Genomic DNA, 13,260 nt, shown 5'->3' with positions numbered 1-13,260 from the left:
ATGGTGGCAGCTAGCTGCAGTCGAGCGCCCGTGTCTGTTCACCAGTGTTCATTGTACTCCCAGCAGCCTATGAGGTGTGTGCTGTTGGTATTAGGTGGAACACTGGACCGTTTTGACTTAGAAAAACAGCAGTTTCATGCAATTCACCTTAATGTCTCTATTCAACAGACGAGGAAACTGAGGCAGAGAAAGGTAAAGCCATGTGCAACCACGGTTTACAGCTAGTAAGAGGCAGAGGCCAGCAGTGTGGCTCCAGAGCCCGTGTCTTCACTCTGTTTTGATGCTCAGTTCTGCTGAGGCTTCGAGGAAGCAGAGACCAGATTAAGAGGGGCCCTGTAGGCCACAGAGCAGTTTGGACTTGACCCTTGGGCAGTGGGGAACCACTGAAGGTTTTTAAGTAGGGGAGGAAACACTCAGATATGGGTTGAGAAAACGGAGTCTGGCTGCTAGGTGGAGAAGAAGTTGTCAGGGGGTAAGCATGGAAGCAGGGAGATCTTCAGGAGTGTGGTGACCTGGGCAATGCGGTGGTAGTGGGAATAGAGAGAAGTGGACAGATCTGAGATACATGGTGGGAGATGAGAGGACAGGGTGTAGGAGTGTGAGAGGAGGCAGGAGGTGAGGGAGACTCCTGGGCCACTGCCGTTGTGATGAAATCCCTGGAGAAGGAACAGGGTTGGGGAAAGATGTGAGCTAAGCCTTGGATAGGTTGAGGCTGGGGTGCCAGGGGGACATCCTGGGGTAATGTCAAGGGGCTGGAGCCACCGGAGGCCCTCCTTGGAGCCTGGTGGATGGGCTTTCTTGGGAGACCACAGTGGCTGGGCCTTTGTTCCTCCCCTGTTGCCTCTGCTGCCAGCCAGGTGATTCTGCCTCTTTCCTTCTCTCCTGCCTTTTCCCAGAGTCACCCAAGAATTACAGGGCCTGGTAAACCTATCCAGGCCCCAGCCGCACTCTGCACCCTGTTACTATGATTTTATTAAATTTATTTTTTTCATTATAAAAGTAATATTAAAAAAGTAATATAAGCATATTAAGGGAGATTTGGAAAAAAGAGAAACTAGCAACAAAAAAATCATTCATAATCCCCAGCTCCCACCCCAGCAGCTCAGAGAGGCTCTTGGTCCATTTCCTTCCTTTGCCATATTTTTTGTTTTTCAATATTCGTGTGTGTTTTGCTGAGCTTGTGGTAGGGCTGTACCCATGGTTTTAACTTGCTTTTCCTACTCACCATTCTGTCATAAACATATATAGTCCACTTTTTATTATAAAAGTAATACATAGTCATTATAGAAAATTTGGAAATTGCCAATAAGCTGAAAGGAGAAAAAATAGCCTTAATCCTACTATTGTGAGAATTTTCATGTTTATAATTTATTTTATTTTGTCCTTTAATCACAGATGTTAAAAATGGATAAATTCACCAGGTAAAAGATTCAAATAATATAGAATCAGATAGACAAAGTAGGAAAATCTCCTTTACCAAAAAATTCTTCTCTTTCCCTAGAGAGAACCACAATTAGCAGTTTGATGTGTCTCTTCTCAGATCTATTCCTGTGCGTTTACATATGCACATATATCTTGTCCAAACTACATATGTAGTTTGAGTGTGTGTTCTTTAAAATAGATGACCTCCTATGTCTGCGATTAGCTTTTTTCACCTGACAGCACATTTCGACCTTCTCTCTCTGTCACTGCATCACATCGATCTTGTTTTAGTGGCTGTGCAGTTCTCCCTAATGAGAGTGGACCACAGCTCTTTACAAAGCTCATGCTGAGGACAAACAGGTTGTGTTCAATTTTATCTGATCACAGTTTTGTATGGACTTGTATACATGTCTTTGTGCTCATGTGGGAATATTTCTTTATTGTAAATTTCTAGAAGTAGAATTACTCGGCCAAAGTTATGTACATTAAAATTTGTTTAGATTAATTATTTTTATTTTTTAAGAGATAGGGTCTTGTCCTGTTACCCAGGCTGGAGTGCAGTGGCGTGATTATGGCTCACTGAAGCCTCCACCTCAGGGGCTCAAGTGATCCTCCCACCCCAGCCTCCCTAGTAGCTGGGACTACAGGCACATGCCACCACACCCAGCTAATTTTTGTGATTTTTGTAGAGAGACAGGGTTTTGCCATGTTGCCCAGGCTGGTCTTCAACTTCTGGGCTCAAGCAATCCTCCTACCTCAGCCTCTTAAAGTGTTGGGATTACAAGTGTGAGCCACTGTGCTTGGCCATGTTTAAATTTTAATGACTGTTGCCAGACTACCCTTCATTAAGGCTTTGCAAATGTATGCTCCCACCACCAGTGTGTGATACAAAACATTCTCCTGCTGACTTGACATTTATCTTTTTCAGTGCACAAATTTTTAGCTTTTTTTTTAAAAGAAAAAAAAACGTAGTTAGAACCACACAATAGATACCATTTTCATCTTTTTGTCTGCTTCAGTTGATATTATGTGTTTAGTCTTCTCATTTTTAAAAGAATAACTTTTACTACAGAAGTTTTTAAAACTCTCATTGTCGAATCAAGTACAGTTAAGCTTCTTTCTTTAAAAAAAATTACTCCTAGTCTACCATCCATATCACATTTTGGCACATTCTTTCCTACTTATTTTTTCTGTGCATACATATGTAGTTTGCTTAAACAAACATAACCTCCTTGTCAATGGGCAGTTGAGTAGAGGCAATTAATCGCTGTTTCCCAAACCCCTTCCTCATGTTGCATATTTCAGTTGCCTCTAAAATTTTGCTGTTATAAGTCAGACAGCAGTGAACTTCTTTGCGCCTCAGTCTTTTTCTATAGTTTGAATTTTTCCAAAGTGCCTCTGTTATATAACTCAATTTAATCTTAAGGTGCCTAAGGCATCTTACACATGCACAAGGTCTCATTTAGTTACCCCTGGGTAACAACTTATGAACGTTAAGGGGATGCTCGCCTGCCAAAATCACGTAGCTGGGTGGGCAGCCGAGCTGGCCTCTGCAGCTCCCCTCACCCCTACCCCCACCCGCCTGTCTTCGCAGGTCTGGGGCTGTCCACCCGGACCCCGGCTGTGAGCACTTCTGAGTCGAGCGCGGGCACAGGCACAGGCACGGGTACCAGCACCCCGTCCACACCCACCACCACCAGCCAGAGCCGCCTCATCGCCTCGTCCCCCACCCTCATCTCAGGGATCACCAGCCCCCCTCTCCTGGACTCCATCAAGACAATCCAGGGCCATGGCCTGCTTGGCCCCCCCAAGTCCGAACGCGGCCGCAAAAAGATCAAGGCGGAGAACCCGGGGGGTCCGCCTGTCCTTGTAGTCCCCTACCCCATCCTGGCCTCGGGCGAGACTGCCAAGGAGGGCAAGACGTACAGGTGGGGGTCTTGGCGGGATGAAGTCCGAGTGGGCTTGGGGCTGGGGCTTGAGCCAGGGCTGCTCCAGGAGCCCAGCAGTGGGGCTCAAACGGACCCTTTGGGCTGAGGGGGCAGGGCTAGGGTCCAGAGGGGCGGGGCCTTCTGGAGAGCCCCACCCACATCCCGGGTCCCGATTCGGGCAGGGCTGCTGGGTAGGGGAATAGATCTTTGGACCCTTAGGTGTGGCCCGTGCCTGGCAGCCGCCCCCACAGCCTGGGGTTGTGAGAGTCGGTTTCCTCCTCCCTTTAAGCAGTGTTCTCAACCCTGGCCACCTTAGAATCACCTCAAGAGGCCGTGCACGGTGGCTCATGCCTGTAATACCAGCACTTTGGGAGGCCAAGGTGGGTGGATCACCTACGGTCAGGAGTTTGAGACCAGCCTGGCCTGCATGGTGAAACCTCATCTCTACAAAAAATACAAAGTTAGCCGGGCCTGGTGGTGCGCCCCTGTAATCCCAGCTACTCAGGAGGCTGAGGCAAGAGAATAACTTGAACTCGGGAGGCAGAGGCTGCAGTGAGCTGAGATCGGGCCACTGCACTCCAACCTGGGCGACAGAGTGAGACTCTGTCTCAAACAACAACCACCACCACCAGAATTTTAAAGAATCACCTGAAGAGCTTTCAGAAAATGCAGATGCCAGGGCTGCATCTCCAGGAATTCTGAGTTAATTTTTTGAGGGCAGAGAGTGTGGAGGGTGGGGCAGGCGTTGGTATTTCTTAGACGCTCCCCAGATGATTCTAATGAGCAGCCTGGTTGAGAACTACTTCACGTGGTAGAGCCTCCTCCCCAGAACCATGGGATGTAGCCCCGGGCAAAGCCTCACCAGGATCAGGCCTGTCTTCCCTATGAGGTATAACCCTATGCCCCCGGCTCTGTAATGTTCCCCCAGGCAAGAGCTTCCTCCTCCAGATTTAAGGGTGCCCAGGCTGGGAGACTGTCCCCTGTCTTTCCCAGGTGGGCCTGTGCTTCTTGGGCTCTTCACAGGAAAATACTGTCCCAGGTGCAAGGTCTCTCTGATGTGGAAGGACCTCCCCTGAGATGGACAGGCTGGGAGGGCCTTCCCGCATGTGAACCTGCCTCTTGCTCTGCAGGTGTAAGGTATGCCCGCTGACCTTTTTCACCAAGTCAGAGATGCAGATCCACTCCAAGTCGCACACAGAGGCCAAGCCCCACAAGTGCCCGCACTGCTCCAAGTCCTTTGCCAACGCCTCCTACCTGGCCCAGCACCTGCGCATCCACCTGGGCGTCAAGCCCTACCACTGCTCCTACTGTGATAAGTCCTTCCGGCAGCTCTCCCACCTCCAGCAGCACACCAGGTGAGTGACCTGCCTGCTGCCTCGCTGCAGCCCAACTCAGCACCTGTGGCCTGGCACATGGAGCCAGGGCAAGGACCTTCTCCAGGTGCCCATTGCCCTCAGGGTCACGGCCCTTGAGGACCTCACTGGCCTCAGCTGTTGTTACTGCACCCCATCCCCACTGTTTCTCATCTCTGTGTCTTTGTACATGCTGTGTCCTTTACCAGAGACACCCTCCTCCCGCTTTTCCCTGTTTCTTTGGCCATCCCCTTGTCATTGCTCAGTCTAGCTTCCTCTAGGAAGCCCTCCCTGATTGCTCTAGCTAGGTAAGGGACCCGACCTCTGTGTCCCCACAGGGCTCTGTGCATGTCCATCATAGCAGTGGTAGGCTGTCACGCCCACATCTGTTTATCTGCCCACCTCACTCAGTCTCCTGGGAGTTCTTGAAGGCAAGAGCTCAGTCTCCTCCATTTCCACATCTGTAGTTTGTGGCATAAAATAAGCAATTATTAAATATTTTGGAATAAATATAACTGGTTTTTACAGAGCATATGATTCATCTGTTTAACAAATACTTACAGAAACTTTTACTGTATGCCAGATACTATTCTAGATGTTGAGGATACAGCAAGGAACAAAACGGATGAAAATCTCTGCCTTCATGGGGCATACAGTCTAGTTGAGTGTGTGAAAGGGAGATTCAAAGCTATAAATGCTTTAAGAAAAGTTTGTGGCTGGGCGCGGTGGCTCACGCCTATAATCCCAGCACTTTAGGAGGCTGAGGCGGGCGGATCCCCTGAGGTCAGGGGTTCGTGACCAGCCTGGCCAATGTGGTGAAACCCTGTCTCTACTAAAAATACAAAAATTAGCTGGGTGTGGTGGTGGGCACCTGTAATCCCAGCTACTTAGGAGGCTTAGGCGGGAGACGCGCTTGAACCCAGGAGGTGGAGGCTGCAGTGAGCCGAGATTGCGCCATTGCACTTCAGCCTGGATGACAAGAGTGAAACTCTGTCTCAAGAAAAAAAAAAAAAAAAAAGAAAAGTTTGTGCAGGAGGGTATAGCCATCAGAAAGACTGGCTCACAAAATAAAAATGCCATTGGTATTTTTAAAAACGAGCCAAAGATTACCCAGATTGCAGTTGTCTGCTCAGAGGGGAAGCAGCACCATTTTCTCACATATGAGAGATCATCTGTGTGAGCATTGTCACGTGTTTGCTAATATCAGCATTGTGAAAGGGATAAAACTGTTTTTTGTTGTGGAGTTTGTGGAGTTTGTAATTTACAGAAAGAACTCAAGGTTTTTTCTGTTTTGAGGACCAATACTATACAGAAGGGCTCTTTTTTCTTTTTTTTCTTTTGGGGTGGGGGGACAGAGTCTCACTGTATTGCCCAGGCTGGAGTGCAGTGTCGTGATCTCGGATCACTGCAACCTCTGCCTCTTCAGCTTCCCAGGTAACTGGGATTACAGGCATGTGCCACCATGAGAAGGGCTCTATCTTTTATTTGCTTTTTTTGTTTTTGTCATTTATTCGTTTATCTCCATTGTCTTTGAATCCTTTATCCCTGGGTGCAAGATGTTTTACCTTGTCTGTTTCTCTGACTTTGGGACATGATGTGTGAGTATGATAGTAAGAATCAAGTGGCAGGCTGGGCTCAGGGGCTCATGCCTATAATTCTAGCACTTTGGGAGGTTGAGGTGGGTTGATCACTTGAGCTCAGGAGTTCGAGACGAGCAACATGGCAAAACCCCATCTCTACAGAAAAATACAAAATTAGCTGGGAGTAATGGTGCATGCCTGTCGTCCCAGCTACTTGGGAGGCTGAGGTGGGAGGATCGATTGCTTGAATCTAGGAGGTCGGGGCTTCAGTGAGCCCAAGTTGCACCACTGCACTCCAGCCTGGGCAACAGAGTGAGACCCTGTCTCAAAAGAAAAAATAAAATAAAAGAATAAAATGGTACAGTGGCAGCAGGGCCAGGTGTCAGTCTGTTTTCTCGTTGCCGTGCTTCCCAAGGCACAAATCTGACCACATAAGTTTGTTTCAGAAATTTTCTGATTTTGTTGTTACTTTGATTTTTAAAAGATTTGGCCAGGTTTATGTACAGAGATGTATGTAACAAGGTGTTGATTGATAAAGTCCTCCCAGTTGTATGGTTCTTAAAATTAAAGCATGCGATAGAAAAGCTTGAGAGTTAACTCTGTTAGGAGACTTTGTAAGGCCCCCAGGCCAGAATTGCGTGTGTGTGTGTGTGTGTGTCGGTGTGAAAAAATTTTATATTATTAGAGATCAGGAACCTAGAACCATCCAATTCACCTCTGCCAGATTGTGCCTATTCAACGTGTAATGTGGGGGATACCCTGTTTTTGGAGAATCTTCATTTGTCAGTGTTTCTGGACGTGCAGAGATTTATGTCTTTTCATAACCTTAAAGGCTGAAATTCCACAAGCCATAGAGCAGGTCCAGTCTGGTTTCCTGGAGGCCCGGAGAGGCCTCATTCCCACTTTTTGAAGTGCAGACCTTGTTTCTTACTCTCAGACTTGTCATGCCTAATTAAATGAAATTCGTCTTTAAATGTGACATTTCTGGCACAGCCATGGTTACAAATTTGATTTACCCAATTATATCCTGTTAGGAAGGAGGACGGATTCTTACAGATCCTGTTTACAGAACTAATGATCATAAAAGAAAAGGGTCTCAGCAAAGATACTTTGAAGAGTTTTTAGCAATTATTCCAAGTAGGTTTGTAGATAAGGCCAATTACATTTGTTGTTTTCAGTAGAATGATTATTTCAACATTTCCTTGATGATTTATTATTTCATATCTATGTTAGGTTTTTATAGTCCCCCTCCCACCCTCACCCCCAGAATTCTGAAGAGTTAGTTGGAAGAAGGCACCATTTTAGGAATATTTTATTCCAGTTTATTGAATATAGCCTCCTAAATTGAGGATTAGAGACAGATTAAAGAAAAAAAAAAAAAAAGACTTGGAAAATTAGAACATTAGTAGAACATTAAGGGTAAAAGCAGTTTCATCCAGTCCTGGGGAATAATTCCTGTTCCTCTGATCGTGGGTTAGATAGCCTGCTTTCAAAGTTATCTACTTCTGGACCAAGGACTCTTGGAGTCCACCTTGGCCTCTGGCAGTGTCTGGTCAAGAAGAGGATGTCAGCGTGGCGGCCTGTATACATTTGTCTATTCTAGCTCGAAGCAGAGGCCTTTAAGCAAGTGTGAGGGTAAAAATCAGACCTGTTGATTAGACCAAATGATTCCGGTTAGTTAATTGTAATAATCAACAATATCACAATGGAGGACAATAGAGTCCTCTATGAAGGTATAATGCATGATCAATTTTTCATATTAAAAACATGTTAGGCTGGCGCGGTGGCTCACGCCTGTAATCCCAACACTTTGGGAGGCCGAGACAGGTGGATCACTTGAGGTCAGGAGTTCGAGACCACCTGGCCAACATGGTCAAACCCTGTCTCTACTGAAAGTACAAAAATTAGCCGAGTGTGGTGGTGCACGCCTGTGGTCCCATCTAATCGGTAGGCTGAGGCAGAAGAATCACTTGACCTTGGGGGCAGAGGTTGCAGTGAGCCAAGATTGTGCCACTGCACTCCAGTGTGGGTGACAGAGCAAGACCGCGTCTCACCAACAAAAAAAACATGTCATCGGCAGCAAGCACATTGGCCCATCTTCAGGGTCTTTTAATCCCATAAAGCATTATCACTAATTGTTAAGGGCATTTTAAATCTAGAGACAAAATCTTTTTAAAGAAATGTCTTTGTTGATGCTTATTATGCCACCCTCTGTGCGTTAGATTAGGTTTTTTTGGTCCATCTTAAAAAGTGCACAAGAACATATATTACACATATTATATGTTTATGTATGTATAAAATTAACCCAGGGAGGTTGAGTTTCTCTTTTTCTCAACTTTCTTATGCTACAGACTTCATAGGGCAGCTATCACTCTAGTGTTTGGCTAATTAAAAATATAAGCCAGGTGCCGTGGCTCACGCCTGTTATCCTAGCACTTTGGGAGGCCAAGGTGGATGGATCACTTGAGGTCAGGAGTTTGAGACCAGCCTGGTCAACATGGTGAAACCCTGTCTCTACTAAAAATACAAAAATTAGCCAGGTGTGGTGGCAGCTGCCTATAATTCCAGCTACTTAGGAGGCCAAGGCAGGAGAATCACTTGAACTTGGGAGGCGGAGGTTACAGTGAGCTGAGATTGCACCACTGCACTCCAGCCTGGGTGACAGAGCAAGACTGTGTCTCAAAAAACAAACAAACAAAAAACAACAAAAGAAGAATACAAAACCCAATCATTGTAAGCATCCCTCCTTTTGTAAAGCAAGGAAGCAAGTCTTTGGTGTTGCCCAGCAGCCATCTGGAAACGCCAAGAGCATTTGCATTTGCATTTGCACCTTGGCAGTTTTATCTTTCTGAACCCAGGACCTGGATCTGAGAAAGGCGACAGCACAAAGTTGAGGGAACAGGCAAGCGAATAAACACAGGAGCAAGTGATAATAATGATGAAGAATTCTGTTTTGTTTTTTTTCTTCAAGAAGTAGACTTTGTTTAAAAATATTATTTAAGAACATGACCAAAAAAAAGCAACAAAAAATTAACAGGCCTTTGAAGGAGAGGAGAGTATTTTGCCAGAATGTTCTTTGACTCAGGGATTATTCTCCATTCCTGAGGGCACAATTTTTTCCCCCTCCTCTCTCTCTTTTGGACTAATTTGAGTTCCTAATGGCAGGAAACCAAACAAACAACAAAAGAGGATTCTATCAGAGTTTGGAAGATAGTTTATAAGTCACTAGGCGCTGGCACATATAATTAAACTGATGTGTCCTAACTCAGTGGCAAAGAGGCAAGTGTCCCACATGCCCAGAACTCCCAGGATTCTCTAGACAAACAAACAAAGCCAAAGCTGAAGAAGCAACCAGATTCCAGATTCCTTGTCCTCTATTTGAAAGAGGCCCTTTCCTACTTGTTTGTCCCTTGGCAGAGAATCAGGCATCAGATCATATAATCAAATCCATCTTCCCAATGTTACAGCCACTATTGAAGGGCATAAAAGAAGGTCATGTCCAAAACAGAGCCAGCCCCGGTCAAGCAATAGAGGTAGAGTTAGTAAGAGGGCAAGCAAGATACGCCCTAGGAGTTGAGAAGGATGTGCTTGGGAGCACGGTCAGAGTGAGGCGGTTGAGTGGCACTGGAGCATCTTAATGGGCCTGCAGCGTGAAAGGAAGGCACAAGCAAAGTGAGGGACTTGCGAAGTATTGCACAAGTCCAGGCTTCAGAAGGATCAGTCCTCTACATAATAAACACCACATGGATTTATAGAGAAAATAGAACATTTTCTGTTCTTGTTAGTCCGATCATGGTAGAAAACCAGCATTGTCTCGTGCAGTTAGTGTATGTGTAAGGGTCGTCCGTACTGGCAGATATCACAGTGCGGGAGTCAGGGATAACATTGTTTTGGGCTTGAGGCCAGGAGTCTGAGGCTGGCCTGGGCAACATATTGAGACCCCCATCTCTACAAAAAATTAAAAAGTTAGCCGAGTGTGGTAGCATGTGTTGTAGTTCCAGCTACTCAGGAGGCTGAGGTGGGGGGATTGCTTGAACCCAGGAGGTAGAGGCTGCAGTGAGCTGAGATTGCGCCACTGCACTGCAGCCAGGGAGACAGAGATCCTATCTAAACAAACAAACAAACAAACAAACAAACAAACAAACCATTGTTCTGGGAGGAAGTTAGTCAGTTATAGGAAATGGCTGAAAGTTCTATCTATTTGTGAACTAGAGCTAGACAGAGTGACTCTGGATTTGTCTGTTTGTTTATTCAGGGTGCAAAGTGGTTTTGTTTTTGTTTTTCTTTTCCTGGCAGGGCGATGTTATGTACGGGCCTAATGATCATTGCAGCAGAGGAAAGTGTCATTTTAGTTTTTTCAAGTCTGATAATAATGCTAATAACAATGACAACTATTCCTTGTTAAAGAACTTCTGTGTGCCAGGTCCTGCTTAAGGTGTTTTAATATATAGGGTATCCATAAAATCCCTGTGCAGTGTGAATTTGTTATTTCTTCATAAGAGATAATGAATTTGAAAAATGCCACAGAGGGAGAATCCTCTCAAGGAATATTTAACTTTCATATATCTATGGCCATTGTTTTAGTTAAAAAACACGGCATGCCCAAAGCCATCTCATGGCTGAGAAATAAAAGTGATAATTCATGAATCCTTAATAATTTTATTGAAACACTGAATATATTTCCTCTGTTTTCATAAGTTGCTTAACTTAAATAGAAATTAATGTATTAAAAACTAACACTGCAAAAATATTTATGAACACCCTTTAAATTCTTAAATTTCTTTATTATTATCCCCATTTTAGAGAGGGGGAACCTGAGGCTCAGGGAGGCAGAGTCACCTGCCCAAGGTCACCCAGCTAAGAGGGGGCAGAAGCAAGATTCGAGTGCAGTGCACCAAGGAGCAGCCCAGTTCAGAAAGAAGGAAGGGGCTGGGGCATCAGGCAGAAGAAGCACATGGGGGTGGCGGTGCCAGGCAAGAGAGCAGAGCAAGTCTTTGGAGCCCCTGGGTGGGACTAGGACAGTGGAGGGTGGAGGGGCGTAGTCCAGGGCCACTAGCTTCAGCTCAGCTTCCTTGAGCTGCCTAAAGAGGAGTGACCACCAACCGGGCACTGTGGCTCATGCCTGTAATCCCAGCACTTTGGGAGGCTGAGGTGAGTGGATTATTGAGGTCAGGAGTTCGAGACTAGCCTGGCTGACATGGTCTTGAACCATAGTGGTCTACTAAAAATACAAAAAAATTAGCTGAGCACGGTGGCACGGGCCTGTAGTCCCAGCTACTTGGGAGGCTGAGGCAGGATAATTGCTTGAACTGGGGAGGCGGAGCTTGCAGTGAGTGGAGATTGTACCACTGCACTCCAGCCTTGGCGACAGAGCGAGACTCCATCTCAAAAGAAAAGAAGAGTGACCACCTAGAGTCAGGGTGGACTTCCTATCACCACAGATGTGGGCGCTGGGGCTGGGTGCTCCCCTATGGGAAGATGCCTTACAAAGAGAGGATTCTGATGTTAGAATTGAGGGCTTAGGCTTGACTTGAAGTTCAGGGACTGAAGACAAGAGGTTTGTGGCCAAAACAGGCAGCATGGTCCTTCCTTATCCAACAGTTGCTCCCTGAAGCTTTTTCTGAGCCAGCCCCATGCTGGGTGCCATGCACAGGGACACAGGAGCGGGCAGAGGCAGGCCCCTGCCACTGTGACCTGGGAGGATGGCAGATGTGGAAACTTCCTTGAGAGAGGGAAGTAGGAGGTGGAGGTTGGGGGGGATCATCTGGGTTGAGTACGGAGGGGTCCACAGCCCTTCCCAGTTGGAGGAAGAATGGCATGAGCAAAGGCTCGAGGCCTGCTAGGGGGCTGCATCTGCATGTGTGTTGGGGGAGGTTGGTAAGATGTTCCTCCGGGGAGCACAGTGGCAAGAAGAGGAGGCCTTAGAAACCAAGGCCAGAATGTGAAGGGCCTTGCAAGCTGGGGAAGGGGATATGGACTCTGTCCTGGAGAAAGAGGGAGACCGTGGAGGCTGCCAGACTGGGCTGTGAACAGGTCAGAGCCCTGCAGCTTCAGCCGTGCTGAGGCCTGGTGGGGAGAGGCTGAGGCTGGGAGTCCAGCGGGAGGCTGGGCACTTGTTGCACTTGCACGGGAGGAGGCCGGAGAGGCAGCTTGCTGGTCAAGAGGGCTTGCCTGGTTCCTGAGGAAGGACCCGAGTCTGCTGGAGGACTGTTGGTCAGTCAGTCAGTCAGCAAACCCTCACGAAATACACTCCTGGCACGGAAGTCGCTGATGATGTGGAACCTATTTCTCTTGTCAATGATCGACTTCAGAGAGAAAGAACTTGCTTGCCTTCATTCAGTCTGTGTCTATTTATGGAATCCTGTCTGTGCTGAGCCCATGTCAGGCGCTGGGGTGATGGTAGGGAATGAGCCCAAGGGAGTTCCTCTGAAGGAACACAGTGACCAGACATGGAGAAAATAAGTACCCATGCAGAGACTTCTGGGAAGCCAATGTCTTTGTTGCCTGTGAGGTGGGCCGCAGGGAGCCTGACCTGGTCTAGGGGGTCAGGGAAGGCTGCCCTGATGAAGGGACTTTTATGCTGAGAACAGGAGTTGGGTTTTAGCCAGGTGTTAGCTGAGGGACAGGTGTTCCTGGTAGAGGGAACAGCTTGGATAAAGGATTGGAGATGGGAAAGAGCTCAGTGCTGGAGGAGCTAGTGCAAGGCCACTGTGGCTGGGTTTCAGGGCAAGGGGAGAAGAGGTTGTGGGGTTTAAGACAAAGGCAGCATGAGTCCTGGGGACCCTTAGGGGTTAGGTGACGGGGAGCCTAACTAAACGAATTCCCCAGCTCTAGAGGGAATGAGGATGGGGTGAAGTGAAGAGGATGCTGGCCTCAGGCAGAGCTGGTCCAGATGACCCTTAAGGTCCTTCCATTGTAGAGACAGGGTGCAGCGGCCTGGGGTGGGATCCTGAAACGTGACACCCAGAAATGTGCAGG

General features: G+C 47.1%; 1 protein-coding gene across 5 annotated transcripts in view; it reads left to right on the top strand.

Moving 5' to 3' along the window:
- The window catches only part of ZNF362 (zinc finger protein 362), a 41,806-nt gene that overhangs the window by 20,749 nt on the left and 7,797 nt on the right, over positions 1-13,260 (top strand). For all 5 annotated transcript variants that reach the window (XM_037996653.2, XM_037996657.2, XM_037996661.2 and 2 more), the window contains 2 exons: positions 3,017-3,350; positions 4,481-4,705. In XM_037996653.2, the coding sequence (XP_037852581.1) occupies positions 3,017-3,350; positions 4,481-4,705 (559 nt within the window). The remainder of the gene's footprint in view (positions 1-3,016; positions 3,351-4,480; positions 4,706-13,260) is intronic.

Source organism: Chlorocebus sabaeus, chromosome 20 (assembly GCF_047675955.1).
Source record: "Chlorocebus sabaeus isolate Y175 chromosome 20, mChlSab1.0.hap1, whole genome shotgun sequence".
Taxonomy (NCBI): domain Eukaryota; kingdom Metazoa; phylum Chordata; class Mammalia; order Primates; family Cercopithecidae; genus Chlorocebus; species Chlorocebus sabaeus.
The sequence above is the reverse complement of the archived record's forward strand: the minus strand, read 5'-3'. Positions and strand labels throughout refer to the sequence as shown.